The sequence below is a fragment of the Ylistrum balloti genome, unplaced genomic scaffold (assembly GCF_031769215.1).
Source record: "Ylistrum balloti isolate Yb309-2 unplaced genomic scaffold, AGI_CSIRO_Ybal_v1 Utg369962, whole genome shotgun sequence".
NCBI classification, from domain to species: Eukaryota; Metazoa; Mollusca; class Bivalvia; order Pectinida; family Pectinidae; genus Ylistrum; species Ylistrum balloti.
In genome coordinates, this window is record NW_026782059.1 from 371,491 (window position 1) to 385,978 (window position 14,488).

The 14,488-nt window shown below is 35.0% G+C and overlaps 1 protein-coding gene across 1 annotated transcript; it reads right to left on the bottom strand.

Annotated features, from left to right (window-relative positions):
- Window positions 1-8,240: 8,240 nt before the first annotated feature.
- LOC132547569 (zinc finger protein 91-like) lies at window positions 8,241-14,305 on the bottom strand. Its single transcript, XM_060211343.1, has 3 exons — window positions 14,222-14,305; window positions 12,541-12,691; window positions 8,241-12,243 (listed from the first exon to the last, which is right to left on the bottom strand). Exons 1-3 carry the CDS (start codon window positions 14,303-14,305, stop codon window positions 9,176-9,178), a joined length of 3,303 nt encoding a protein of 1,100 aa, XP_060067326.1. The 3' UTR covers window positions 8,241-9,175.
- Between the last annotated feature and the right edge of the window lie 183 nt (window positions 14,306-14,488).

Here is a 14,488-nt window from a genome sequence, read left to right on the forward strand (position 1 = left end):
CTTTTTTTTTCATTACTAGAAAATAAAGTATCGATTGTTTCGGTGCTAACCTATTGCATAAATAATGAATAGCGATTGGAAAACAAAGTCGATAAAACAATGCAAAGTTTGGTGGCAAAAAGATTTAACAGCAGAACTTTTGAAGTCATAAGAAAAAAGACCAAGTGTTCTGATATACCGTTTTGTATGTATATGCTTGATATGCGTTCGCAATACAATAGTGTCCATTTACCTTTAAACACGTTAACATGTATATGTATTGACATTTGCTTGGTTCTATTGAAACCTTCACTAAATTGTTGCGGGTAGTCGCAGACAGCATGCTTCTATGTTCTATAAATCTACTATTGCGATACTAAACATACTTCTTGAATTTTTAAGGAGAAGTAACCATTTCTTTGAAGAACTTTTTAAATTGGTGTATTTTTCTTTAAGAAATTATATGAATATATTGAATGCATCCTAGTTTAAAATGTTACAAAAATTTGACCTGTTTTAGGAAGTTCATTTTTAGGTTATATCCTTTTTTTATCTTAATTTTTTTTTTATTTTCTACTCCAATGCACGTAAACTTCAATAACATTGCTTATGTTCCTCAATTGGTTTACATTTCTAAATATATACCTACATATCATTTATTGTATACATTATCATACGTTTTATTTGTAAATTTCCTCGTTATTTTTCAATGAAGAATCCTAGTAATTTAGGTTCTGGTTATTTAAAATTCATTTTGTATCATGTTATATTCGATAAAAATTATTTCATATAAGACGTCTTGTTTTGTTCACAGCACCAACAACTTCAACTGAGAATCCACGAAGTAAGTACATATATAGTGAGAATAGGTACAAATCCACTAATGTAGATTTATAGAAGTCATCGGGCGGTATGTATAACATTGGTTGATGTTTGTGACGTTAAAACTAATATATATAATGTACCAATATTGCCATCTCACAGCGTAGAAGGCGGGTTGAGAATGTTCCAATTAATTTAATTTCATCCAATTTCTTATCCTAGCATACCATTCAACATAAAGTGATTATCTGTACAGTTTTCCGTATTATATCTGTTCCATTCATGGTCACAAAAAGGATTTTTTTCCATATATAATTTTTAACATTTATCGAGTAAAATGAAAACCCAGCATTGGTCAAAGTTCCATGGAAATTTACACTACATGTTTCTAGGTAACCATTTCAAAATATTTTCGTTAATAAAACACTGTCTTCTCTTGCTATTCAGCAACTGCCCCGATCACAGCGCCCACTGTTCCAAGTCTACCAATCCGTAAGTATACCTAATATTCGGATTTTACTGGTTCGGGTGTAATCATAAGATTTAGCTTAATTGTTTATCGTTATCAACCAGAATAGGAGGCTGTGTTTTAAGGCAGACAATATGAAGGATGTATGCATTGCCGTATGTAGATAACATATTGAATCTGTTCGACGTTGCATTCGTTAAGCATTCGTTTGTCGTCGTCTCATCAACAATGATGTTCTCTTTTGTTTTAATACATGTTTTTATACATCAATAGAAGTGTAAGCGTAAAATACCAATAACAAATGTGTGTATATTTGCTATATACTGTATAACGTCCCAAACATTCCAGATCATTTCAACTGTTTTATAGAAAAGGTTAAAAACATGTCTTAGTTTTCTGCTTCGGTATACTGTAATGTCAACACTCCCTTTACTACAGAAATAATTTGTTTTTATTGTTTTGATCTACACTAAAACGAATTTCGAATTTCAAATTTACGTTAACCATTCTGACTTAAAAGGCTCCATTTTTAAAAGAAACATACGACAAATGGCAAGAAAAACTCGTTAAATTACAATATTATATATACATGTATATATATATATTAGAAAATGTAATAATGATAATGCTATAGTATGATTAATACTTGTTTTCAGATTGTGCTTACAAGAAAGTCGATATAATGTTCCTGCTCGATACATCAAACAGTGAAGGTCCCACCAACTTTGCCATCCAGAAGAACTTTGTTTACAATGTAGCACAGAACTTCGATATTGGACAGGATATGGTCCGAGTCGGTCTTGTTACGTTTGCTTCTAATGTTTTCAACCAGTTCAATCTCTCCACCTATGACAATAGAGCTGAGGTCCTAGAGGCTATCTCTAAGGTAGGTCAACAGTTGATAAAGAGAAAGGAGCCTTTCTTAAAACAAATATTTTCCCAATCATTACACTTTTCATTAAATAGCTTGTTAAGTGCGTTATATAAAAAAATCTTTTGATCATAAAATATATGACACTGATTGTCACTTTCTTAAGCAACAAACAGAGTTCATGCGTCCGCAGCGAGATGATTAATGATCAATAACAAAAATAACGTAAAACAATATTAGTGAACAATATACACAGTAAAATCCTATCTTTTCTTCTTCTTTAAAACATTGTTCTCTTTTGACTTTTCCGTGGATTAAGAAATCCACATGTCCTGAAATTCATGTCATTTTTTGTCAATCTCATTTTTTGGTGGACTGGCGGATTTAGGTGACAGGAAAAATTAAAACCCCAATTTCATTTATGAAGATTGTGTAACATGTTTGGATTTTCTTCTAGTTCAGAATAGAGCCTTGTAAAGCACGTGTACAATGTACAACATCACACATAACAATTGACAAAACAGCACTTACATCACAAAATTGATAATATGATGATAAAATTTATTGGAGTAAAAGCATAGCTTTAATGAAACACTATATTGCAGACAGTATCCTTACACATTTTTTGCACTATGTTCTTGTATTTAAAAATGGGGCCGCGGTGTCTGATAGTCTCTATTAATAGCCCTCCATCTCTGGGTCGCGGGTTCGAGACCTACGTGAGATAGTCGCCAGGTAGTGGTCAGTCCGGGAACTCGGGAATCCGACCTTCCTCTACCACCTAAAACTGGCACGTCCTTAAATGACCCTGGCTGTTAATAGGACGTAACGCTATAATAATCAAATCTCGAACAGATTTTTTTTTTTTTTTTCAAAAAATAAAATCTTATATCGTTCGTAACTCTTCCGTAAGATAATTCCACGAAGAAAAAAAGTAATGTCTAGAATATTTCATCCATTACATAGGTTCCGTTTACTCCTGGAAATACTATCACAGAGGCAGCACTTAAATTTGTACGTGAGGAGAGTTTCACACCTGAGGCTGGAGATCGACCTGATGTTGGCAATGTCCTTGTTGTATTGACCGATGGTCAGTCCACGGACGAGAATGAGACTATAGCCGAGGCTGCGGCTCTCCACAACACCAGCACCAAGGTCATCTCCATTGGAATCGGGGCTGGAGTCGACGCTTCCGAAATTAACGCAATCGCTTCCGATCCTAAACTGGCTTACACTGTTGCAGATTTTAACGCCCTGAAGGAAATCCAAATCGAGGTTGAGAAGTCTGCTTGTGTTGACGCAGGTATGTAATGGTTCCAACTCGTTCGTACAGGATTTACAGAAAAGACGATAACCGCACAGGCATAGCAATAATGAAAGCACTGTTATTGTTGTATATTCTGTGGAAATACATAGTTTTCCGTATCTATTAACACATGTTGTTAATCTCTAAACTCATAGATCCCCGTGTCAGTCTTACTTTCGTTAATATTTTTTTCTAGTCTTAACAGGTTTTGAGAAAGATTTTCATTTTACACAAAATGATCTGATATTTCAAATCATGTATCTACGTGAGAATGTTCATAGGGGACTACATATATCAGAGCAGCAAGCATGCTCCAAGAGGTAACCAGGGTGAATTTGACAACTGTTCAGTGTTATTGGCTCGTTAATAGGTGTATTCATCACTATTCATGTTGTGCAAATTTTAGTTTTATAATTAACACGGGGATTTGGCAAGGCCCTTGAATATTAGTCTTGCCGTTTTGAATTAATTAAATTCAATTAAATTCTGAAGTTAAATGGTCAGAATCCAAATAACGGAAAAAATATGAAAATTTTCACTGCGCATTATTATCATTAACTACATACCAAATATACATGTAAATGTATTCGTATAAATACAACCGAACCTCGTTATCTCGAATTCAGCGGGGACATGGGAAAACTTCAAGATAATCGGATATTTAAGTGAGTTTGGATATTTTGTGTAAAGTTAGGCTGGGCCCGACGAAAAAGTTTAAATGTCGAGATAACGAAGTTTGACTGTATGAAGAAATGAAATTGTGATGAAAGAATGGAATGACGGACCTTAATAACACTGTAAGCCTACCAGCGTGAAATGGAGGGACTGTAGTGAGTGAGATAGTAAAAAATTATTTGTTATCATTTCAGTTGTTTGTGAGGACTTGGAAGACTGTGAGAGTATGGGACCAGCTATCTGTATGAGATTTGACGGCTGGGCACGAAAGAACTGTGCTAAATATTGTGGATATTGTCAAAAACCGCAATAAAATTCAGGTAAGTGTTTCATACGTTTTCTATTAAATAACTCATTTTCGTGCAGACGGACTTGAATGGTTTCGAGGATCACGGAAGTAGAACCTTTCAAAAACACGTTTAACATTACTTTGCTACCCCTGAATTTCTTTAGTCACGTAAAAAAACGTCCTGAACGAGATTTTGATTTTAATTACAGATACAACAATAACGCAAATTTGAATTATTCATATCAGAGAATAGAACGATACATTTCGCATCAAACAACATATTGGTATTTCTTACAGACTACGTCTAATCTATTTGTAAAGAAAAAATCTAATTTTCACGGAATTTCTTACAATTCGTTTTCTTTGTATTTCAGATATTCTAGACGAATTTTTAAGACCATTCCATCACTGTCTAGTTATTTTCTTCATCTTGTTTCACACGGAATGGTAGCATCACCTGTTTCGAATATTCCTTGTAGCCTTATCAAATAAACCATACACAAGTAACCATGACAACGTCTATTTTTCTTCTTTTTCCCTTGTGTCTTGTTTACGTCATAAGTAAAGGAAGAGCAGACCTAACTTCATATATGAAGCATACCTACAAGTAAATCAGCCTGGAGACGACGAGAGTGAAGGACTATAAAGACAACCTCAACATTCCTCACAACTTTGATAATAAACAAGATTATAAAGGTCATCTGACTACAAAAACTTTCAGCAGGAAGAAGGGTTAGTTTGTCTAATATACATGGAACAAAAAAGATCTGAAAAATTATATCATGACTGAAACTTCATGGATAAATATTTATTCAATATTTCTTTTTCTATACTTCGTCTATGTGATCTTAAATTTACAAACTAAATACTATCAGGAGAAATAAGTCACATACTGTAAGGGTAGAATAATTCTAACAGTATCAGGGGAAATAAGTCACATACTGTAAGGGTAGAATAATTCTAATAGTATCAGGGGAACTAAGTCACATACTGTAAGGGTAGAATAATTCTAATAGTATCAGGGGAACTAAGTCACATACTGTAATGGTAGAATAATTCTAACAGTATCAGGGGAACTAAGTCACATACTGTAATGGCAGAATAAGTCTAATATCACCAGGAGAAATAAGTCACATACTGTAAGGGTAAAATAATTCTAATAGTATCAGGGGAAATAAGTCACATACTGTAAGGGTAGAATAATTCTAATATCACCAGGAGAAATAAGTCACATACTGTAAGGGTAGAATAATTCTAATAGTATCAGGGGAAATAAGTCACATACTGTAAGGGTAAAATAAGTCTAATGGTATCAAGAGAAATAAGTCACATACTGTAAGGGTAGAATAATTCTAATAGTATCAGGGGAAATAAGTCACATACTGTAAGGGTAAAATAATTCTAATAGTATCAGGGGAAATAAGTCACATACTGTAAGGGTAGAATAATTCTAATAGTATCAGGGGAAATAAGTCACATACTGTAAGGGTAGAATAATTCTAATAGTATCAGGGGAAATAAGTCACATACTGTAAGGGTAGAATAATTCTAATAGTATCAGGGGAAATAAGTCACATACTGTAAGGGTAGAATAATTCTAATAGTATCAGGAGAAATAAGTCACATACTGTAAGGGTACAATAATTCTAATAGTATCAGGGGAAATATACTTAATACTATGAGGGGTAAATAAGCCTAATAATACCAAGGGAAAATAAGCCTAATATTATCAAGGGAAGGAAACCCTCATTCTACAGTGTCCCTGTCCTTTGATTATTCAGAGGATTACAGCAGATCCTGGGCGCTCTCTGATGTTTTCAAAGCAGAAATCATCAGAGAAACCAACTCCGACATACATGCAGGTTATAATATTCTAGTCTTTACTGAAACAAGTGTCTCTATTGGCTGTTTCTATCTAATCATATTGTTTTGCAATTAAGTTTGAAATATATGTAAGGTTGCAAAAAATTACCTAGATCCCTATTAAGTTCAATGAGAAAATTGGGTCTTCTGATTAATTAAAACATCTGAAACTGCAAATTGAAATGACCTTGTTCTCATGTTCAAGGTCATGCCTATGAGGCCAATATTGCAAACATGCTTTCAAAGAACTTCCTCTCATTAATGGAAATCCTGATTGGTGAGTTGTAGTTAAGGACAACTGCTCTGTAAATGTTCCTGACTACAAGTCTAACCTGAGTAGGAAAAAAAGGAAATAACAATCTATATTCGAGGTCAAGGTTAAATTTATTAACAAAATCCAACAGCATCTTCTTATAAACCTAAAAGCATAGATTAATATTTGTTGTCTGTGGCTTATCAGCATTGAATGATGCAATGTTTGCGAAATCACATAACATTGAACCATATACAAAGTCAGTGGAAATCTCTTTTTTAATTAGTTAAATAATCTAGATAACTTACATAAGAAAGTGATAAAGTTTGGCAACATTGTTTAAAAGTTTGTTAAATCTAGAAAAACATTCAAATAAATTATGTAAAAAAACATTGACATTCAGGTGAGAGATGCATGGCAATTACATCTCTTGTATTTGTCATATTGAATATTACAAAACAATTCCATTTACTCAGTTTTGTGAAATTATGAATTAAATTTTGTATCAAAATCAGAAAGATTCTGAGTCATATTGTGATGAGTTTAATAACTCTCATATCTCCCAATAACATGTAAATATCTTTTCAAATTTTGTAGAAAATGTTGCATGTCCTATTGGAATTCTTCATGGTCTATATCCATTGTCTCCATGGTTACACTGTACATCCGAGTATGAGCTACAAAGATCTGATGTCATTTCTTTATCATTCTATAACATGTGACAACAATGCTGTGAAATTATTAATTTTTGTGGTATTTTTATTTTCCTTGATTTCATGGCTATCCCAAATGCTCAAATTTTATGTTCACAAAGTCCTGAAATTAGTATAAGTAGATATATTGAACTATATTTACCCACAAAATCAATTGTCCATGAAATAGTATTTTTTTCAAACCATGAAAATAGAGCCCAACAAAAATTGATAATTTCACAGTAGATAATATCATGTGAGTTCATATGCAAAAAGTATGACACAGATGACAGATTAGCAGCATAATAGTTTAAACAAGGTGATTTACAAATTTAGAACCAGTTTCATGGATTTTTCATAGTAGAATTGGTCACTTTACAAGTTACATGACAAAATAACAATGGCCACCTGCCAACAGAAGTAGACATTTCTAGAAAAAGGCCTTTTCTAATTTACCCCATCAATAAAGATTGACAACAAACAAGATTATTTTCAATTAATACCGATCAAACGCTATAAATACTGTTTTGAGCAATTAGTAGTATGTAATTTACAATACACATTCACACAATCACAGGGGCCTGACATATCTATGAAATAATCACAAAGGGCTTGATTGTCATAAAAGATACTTTCTTTCTAAAAAGTGTCTAAAATAAAGATGGATTTTGTTCTATTCAGAGAACAGTTAGGAGAGGAGAAAAAGTAGCAGATGATGAGTCCACAGCAGAAATCTAACGACTCCTTCAACTTTGACAAAAATTAATACATATATGTACATGGGACAATCCGATATAACTGATAATTTCAAATTTTAGCAAAAGTAAGGAATGAAATCTGTATGATATTGTTACATTGTAAATCTAAAATAAAATGTCATTTGGGAATACATTCCTATATGCAAAATCTAGCTTAATCATTTTGGTTTAATTCCGAGTAATCAGAAATATTCTGAATAAACAAAAATGTTTGTAACAAAGACGATAATTCCTTTATATAAAATCCTGAAACATCACTCAGCTGATTAAACATAAAGATATATATTGAAAAAACCTTCTGTTTATAATCAATAAATCAATACCTAATCATGGATTTCTAGCAAATGTTCAAGTTCTTTACATAGAACTGATAAATATAACAAAATATAACAACTTGCTACATCCAGTATTACTATATACCACCCTGGCATATGAAATTACAGGGAGTGCCATGTCATATCTCCAGTATTACTATATACCACCCTGGCATATGAAATTACAGGGAGTGCCATGTCATATCTCCAGTACTACTATATACCACCCTGGCATATGAAATTACAGGGAGGGCCATGTCAGATCACCAGTATTTCTATATACCACACTGATATATAAAACTTCAGGGAGTGCCATGTCAGATCTCCAGTATTACTATATACCAAACTGATATATAAAACTTAAGGGAGTGCCATGTCAGATCTCCTGTGTTACATTATCCTGTCTAGGTACATAAAACTGCAGGGAGTGCCATGTCAGGTCTCCTGTGTCACTACATACCACCTTGTTACATAAAACTACAGGGAGTGCCATGTCAGGTCTCCTGTCACTACATACCACCTTGGTACATAAAACTACAGGGAGTGCCATGTCAGGTCTCCTGTGTCACTACATACCACCTTGGTACATAAAACTACAGGGAGTGCCATGTCAGGTCTCCTGTGTCACTACATACCACCTTGGTACATAAAACTACAGGGAGTGCCATGTCAGGTCTCCTGTCACTACATACCACCTTGTTACATAAAACTACAGGGAGTGCCATGTCAGGTCTCCTGTGTCACTACATACCACCTTGGTACATAAAACTACAGGGAGTGCCATGTCAGGTCTCCTGTGTCACTACATACTACCTTGTTACATAAAACTACAGGGAGTGCCATGTCAGGTCTCCTGTCATTTCATACCACCTTGGTACATAAAACTACAGGGAGTGCCATGTCAGGTCCCCAGTGTTACTATAAACTCCCATATGAACCATGGTAGCTTCCTGCATTAGAGATACAGCACTGATGTTCTCTGTATTCATGGGTGGTAAGTTAGCTGTTAGGTTACTGTCAAGTGGTAGTGATGTGGTCACCATCTCATATGATTCTGATACTGGAGGGACCAGCTGGTTGTGTGTGACAGGAGGCAGAGTGTCTGTTTGAGTGATGACTGTTACAATGTTGTCAACTGCAGGCACAATAGAGTCTTGTAGTGCTGTCTGTACCGTTACATTATCTAACATAGGTACTCGTGCCTTGTTATTGTGTGACACCATGTGCTTCTTCAAGTCTCTGTTAAACATGAAACCCTTGCCACAAATTTGACATTTTTTAGACCGGTCTCCATTGTGATTTCTGATGTGTGAACGCAGATTGCTCTTATCTGCGAAAGTTTTCTCACAAATTTCACAACTATATGGTTTCTCCCCAGTATGAGTACGCATGTGTCGTTCGTGGTCCTGTTTCTCCCCGAACATCTTATTACACACCTCACACACATGCACCGACCATTTGTAGGATGCAACATCCTCAGGTTTAAGGTGGAATGACACGTAGTGAGAATTAAGGGCACCAGAGGACTTACAACCTTGTCCACACACGTTGCACACATGTGTCGGTTCACTGGAATGTGTGTGCTGGTGAGTTATAAGACATGATTGTTGACGGAATGTTTTACCACATGTGTGGCACATAAACTTCTTAAATTCACTATGAAGAGCCATGTGATTCCTAAGTACATCCTGGCTACGGAAAGCCATCTCGCAGACCTTACATTTATGTGGTCGCTCACCGGTGTGGATGTAACGGTGTTCCTTCAGTTGCTGTTGTGTACGGTATGCCTTGCCACAAACTTCACAAATGAATTCTTTTCTCTGAGTATGAACTAACATATGAGTATCAAGATTCCGTTTCTCTGTACATCCTTTACCACAAACGGTACAGATATACGGTTTCACATCAAGGTGGTTCTTTGCATGCCTGCGTAAACTTTCTATAGAGTTGAACTGCTTCAAGCAAGTTTTGCATGTGAATTTACCTGATGTGTCATGAAGCTGTCGGTGCTTGTAAAGAGACAAGGATCTCAGGAATATTTTTCCACACAAGTCACAGGCATAAGGAGACTTTCCAGAAATGGCATGAATCTTCTTGTGCTCTTTCAAAAACTGTTGAGATTTAAAATCTAATTTGCATACTTTACACTCAAATTTGCGTTTTTTCTTTTCATCTGAGTTCACCTGGTCTGTTTCTTCGTCATCTGCAGCAACTGTGTCCTCACAATTTCGATTGCTTAATTCAGAGCTGGTTTCCTCTTCAATATTTTTTGCATTAAATGAATTCTCATTGCTGCCATTGTTGGGTTCTGATACAGACTCTACTTTACTACCTGTATCTGTTTCTGAGCTAGCTATTTTAAAAACATCATCTTTATCTGTTTCAGTTAGGGAACTTGTTTCCTTTACACGTAATTCTTCGACTGATACTGACTTACATGTAGCCATCTCCATGAGACTTCCCATTTTCTGTATCTGACTTTCATTGTCCTGTTCATGTCTTGCTTCATGTCGCATTAATGTGTGATAAGTACCCAAGACTCCCCCACAGAACCTACACTCAAATTTATTCTTCCCGTACTTACTCAGTCCTTTGTCCCCATGTGAAAATATTTTGTGCATTCTTCTGCCACTGCGGGATTTAAACAACTTTTCACAAATTTCACACTTGTATTGTTTATTGTCATCTGCTTGGTGAGACAACATGTGTTTTTGTAGATCTTCTGTCTTACTAAACGTCACTTCACAGACAGTACACTTGCTAATGTTACCATCTACATCCATGTGACTCTTCATATGCCGTTGATATGACACCTGTGTTTTGAAATGCAAAAAACACACCTGACATTCCAAGTCTAGTTTTCCTGATTTGTTGTTGCCATGAGTGAGCTTACCTTTCTGAAGTTGTACTTGAGAGGTGAACTTTAAGTCACCATCCTGACTGTTAAACTGATCAGACATAGTTTCCTCTTTGTTGTCACTATTTGATTCTGTTGCGTCCATGCCAACACTCTTGTGGTTTTTCTTTTGGTGTTCAATAAGTTTATTCATTTTTAAAAACACTAGCGGACATCTATTGCAAGGATACTTCAGCACATCAAAGCAATGAACAAAAATATGAGAATTCACACCTTCAGACTCTGCAAACTGACCACAGACTGGACATTTTTTGCTATCCATTGTCCAAGAAATTTTCTTTGAGTTACTTCTGCTTTTGTTTTCAAGCTGATGATCAGATAAAACATGTTTAACAAAACTGTCCTGGTTTGTGGAGAAATTACCACAAGCAGGACACTCAATGCATGTATCGTCTCCATCCTTGATATTCTCTCCATCCTCGACACTGTCAATGTCTAGACAAGATCTATCAGGGACAACCCTTTTCCTACTATGTCTACCGGCATGTCTCGTCCTATTACCAACCTTAGGGTTCTTGGCTCCAGCAATTCGTCTTGATCTTCTGATATTATTCCCCGTTTCGTCTCCATTGTCTACTTTCTTTGTTTTATCACAGGCTTCCTTCTGCTTTTCCGTCCTTCTACCATTTTGCACTTTGTTGGATTTTACTTTAGATGGCTTCTCACTCTCTGATTTCCTTTTGTTGTCTTTAGTTGTATTTATATTCTGTTTTCCTTTTTCATCTAACTGATTTTCTTCGTCACTCTTACTGCCGACTTTCACATCCCCAACAGGAGAATTATTCAAATTAAGACTGACCACAACATCACCAGCAATTTCTGTTTTGTTATCTGGTATTCTGCCTGTTGGAAGTTCTTCACTTGTTTTGTCAAGATCATTGTCATCTCCAGGTTTGAAATCCTTGTCATTGAGATGCTTGACTACAGGGTCCGAGTTGTGATAGTGATCTTCATTATCAACTTTATCAAGATATTTATTCTCAGTGTTGTAGGTATCATCAGAAACTTTAACTCTATCAGCCAGGTTATAGTTTTCTGGGGAAAAACGATATGACAAGATCAAACTGAGTCCATAATTCAATGACATTGATATCAGTATCATTGTCTGTTAGAGAGAACCACATATGTATTAAGTCTGATGTCAACAGATATAGTTTTGTTTAATTAATTCCATTTTTGTTCTGTACCCTTCTAAAAAAATTTGATTAACATTTGTAAATTTGTTCCCCAGTTATTACTATATTTTTAACAATATCTTATTTATTTTCAGACAGGGAAATTTGTTATTCAATGTGAAAATTGACAAAACATGCAAATTGCCATCATACTTACCAGCACAGAAATCAATAAAATTTGTTAATATCTCTGAGTTTCCATCAAGGAACATAGTACCCAGGGTGGAGCCAAATGTGGCGCCTTCTCTGCACTTCTTCTCGGCTGTGAGCACCACAAACTCCTTCCCAGTTGCAGCTAACATCTCCATCTGTTAAGATGAATAGGTAACCACTGTCAAATTCCCAATATCTATTTCTATGATATAAATGTCAAAACTATGTCAGAAATATCAATAGCAATATGATATTCTTATTAAACAATGGAATTTCAGGGAATTATGTTAAACCCAAAATCATTATCCTAACAAACAATTTAACACAAAGCATGACATTATCCCCGTGTCATTATCCCCCGCACCCCACTGTTTAAAAGAAAGACCCACAATCATATATATATCTAAATATAACAACAAGTTTTATTTCCATTTAAAATTTTTAATTATTCCATACAAAGTATTTATATTTTTATTTGGCATAACTGTTTCTATGGTAACAGAAAAAAGTATTTAAATGGGGACTTTCCCCATAGCAAACGATACTACTAATTTAATAAGTGTAAAAAGTTTTGACAGATTATCATGAATGGTTTCAGAGAGTTGGTCCAGAAAATCTGATATTTGTTATGAGGGTTATGTGTTTCCATGGTAACAGAAAACAAAATTAACAAGGGCACTAAACTGATATATAGAGAAAGTTTTGTGGAGTTGAGTGAAATGGTGTGAAGTTGTAGCACTAATTTTGTATTTTTTTGGCTATGTTTCCATGGTAACAGAAAAAAAATGTTAAAAGAATAAAATGTCATCTACAGTAAAAGGCATAACTAGGGCACTAAATGAATACGTACAGCAAGTTTTGTGAAGTTGAGTTGAATGGTTTTGAAGTTATAGCCAAGAAAAACCCTCTGAGGCATGCACAGGCAGAACCCAAATTAATACCCCCTACAAACATGTTTTGCCAGGATAAAAATGTAAAACATGTCAACATTTTCCCTCACTTGGGTTGGGATTCATCTCTCAGAACCTTTAATCTCTTTCACAGATGACTGTTTGATGCCTTATACCATTGAGCATGGAACAATAATTTCCTCTACTGGGTCTCACAAATTAGCCCCCTAGGAGAGCTAGACTACCGGTATCATGGTCCATTTGCACAAAACTATTTCTCTTCAAAGATATCAATGCTTCTCTAAATATGCTCAAAATCTCTTCATTCATTGACCTCAATTTCCCTTATCTAGCACCATTATTCTGTGTTCAATAATGGAATGTCCTCTTATACAAAATAATGACTTTTGATGAAAATCTCTTTATGTATGGCAGAAGCCTTTGAACCCAACTAAAAAGAATTTCAAGTTTTTCTAATCTTCTATTCTCCGTAATTTCTCCTTCCCTTTTACTCCCAGTTTGGCTGGAGGCAATAGAACCTGAAGATTCAGAATGAATTCAGTTTTTTATTTTTTGATATGTATCAAGAAGTTACATCTCTGACCAAAAAGGTAGGGAGAGATCAACAGCTTGACTTTCCCTTTACACAAAGTAGAGTCTCATTGAACATCTATGCTGAATTATATGGAATTGATTTGATGAAAAGAAAAGTTTCAGTTTCTTAAATATTTTTAAATACAGTTTAAAATACCCACCAAACTTGTCCATATGTCATTTACAGTTTAAAATACCCACCAAACTTGTCCATATGTCGGTGCTGATGCTGGAGTCTGGTACATCTATTGAGTGGAGATCTGTATTTATACCAGAGACATCCATCTTACTGTTATCTTGGCATCAACATCTATCCTGTAATAAGATGAGAAAGTGTATTAATATCATGTAACATCTAGTAAAGTCCCTGGCAGGTCAAACAGACCTAGAGGTCTGCGATCAGTCATCGCTGTTTGTAAACATATTTCACATCCGTGACCTTAGCTGCATGTTCACCTTATTTAAGTA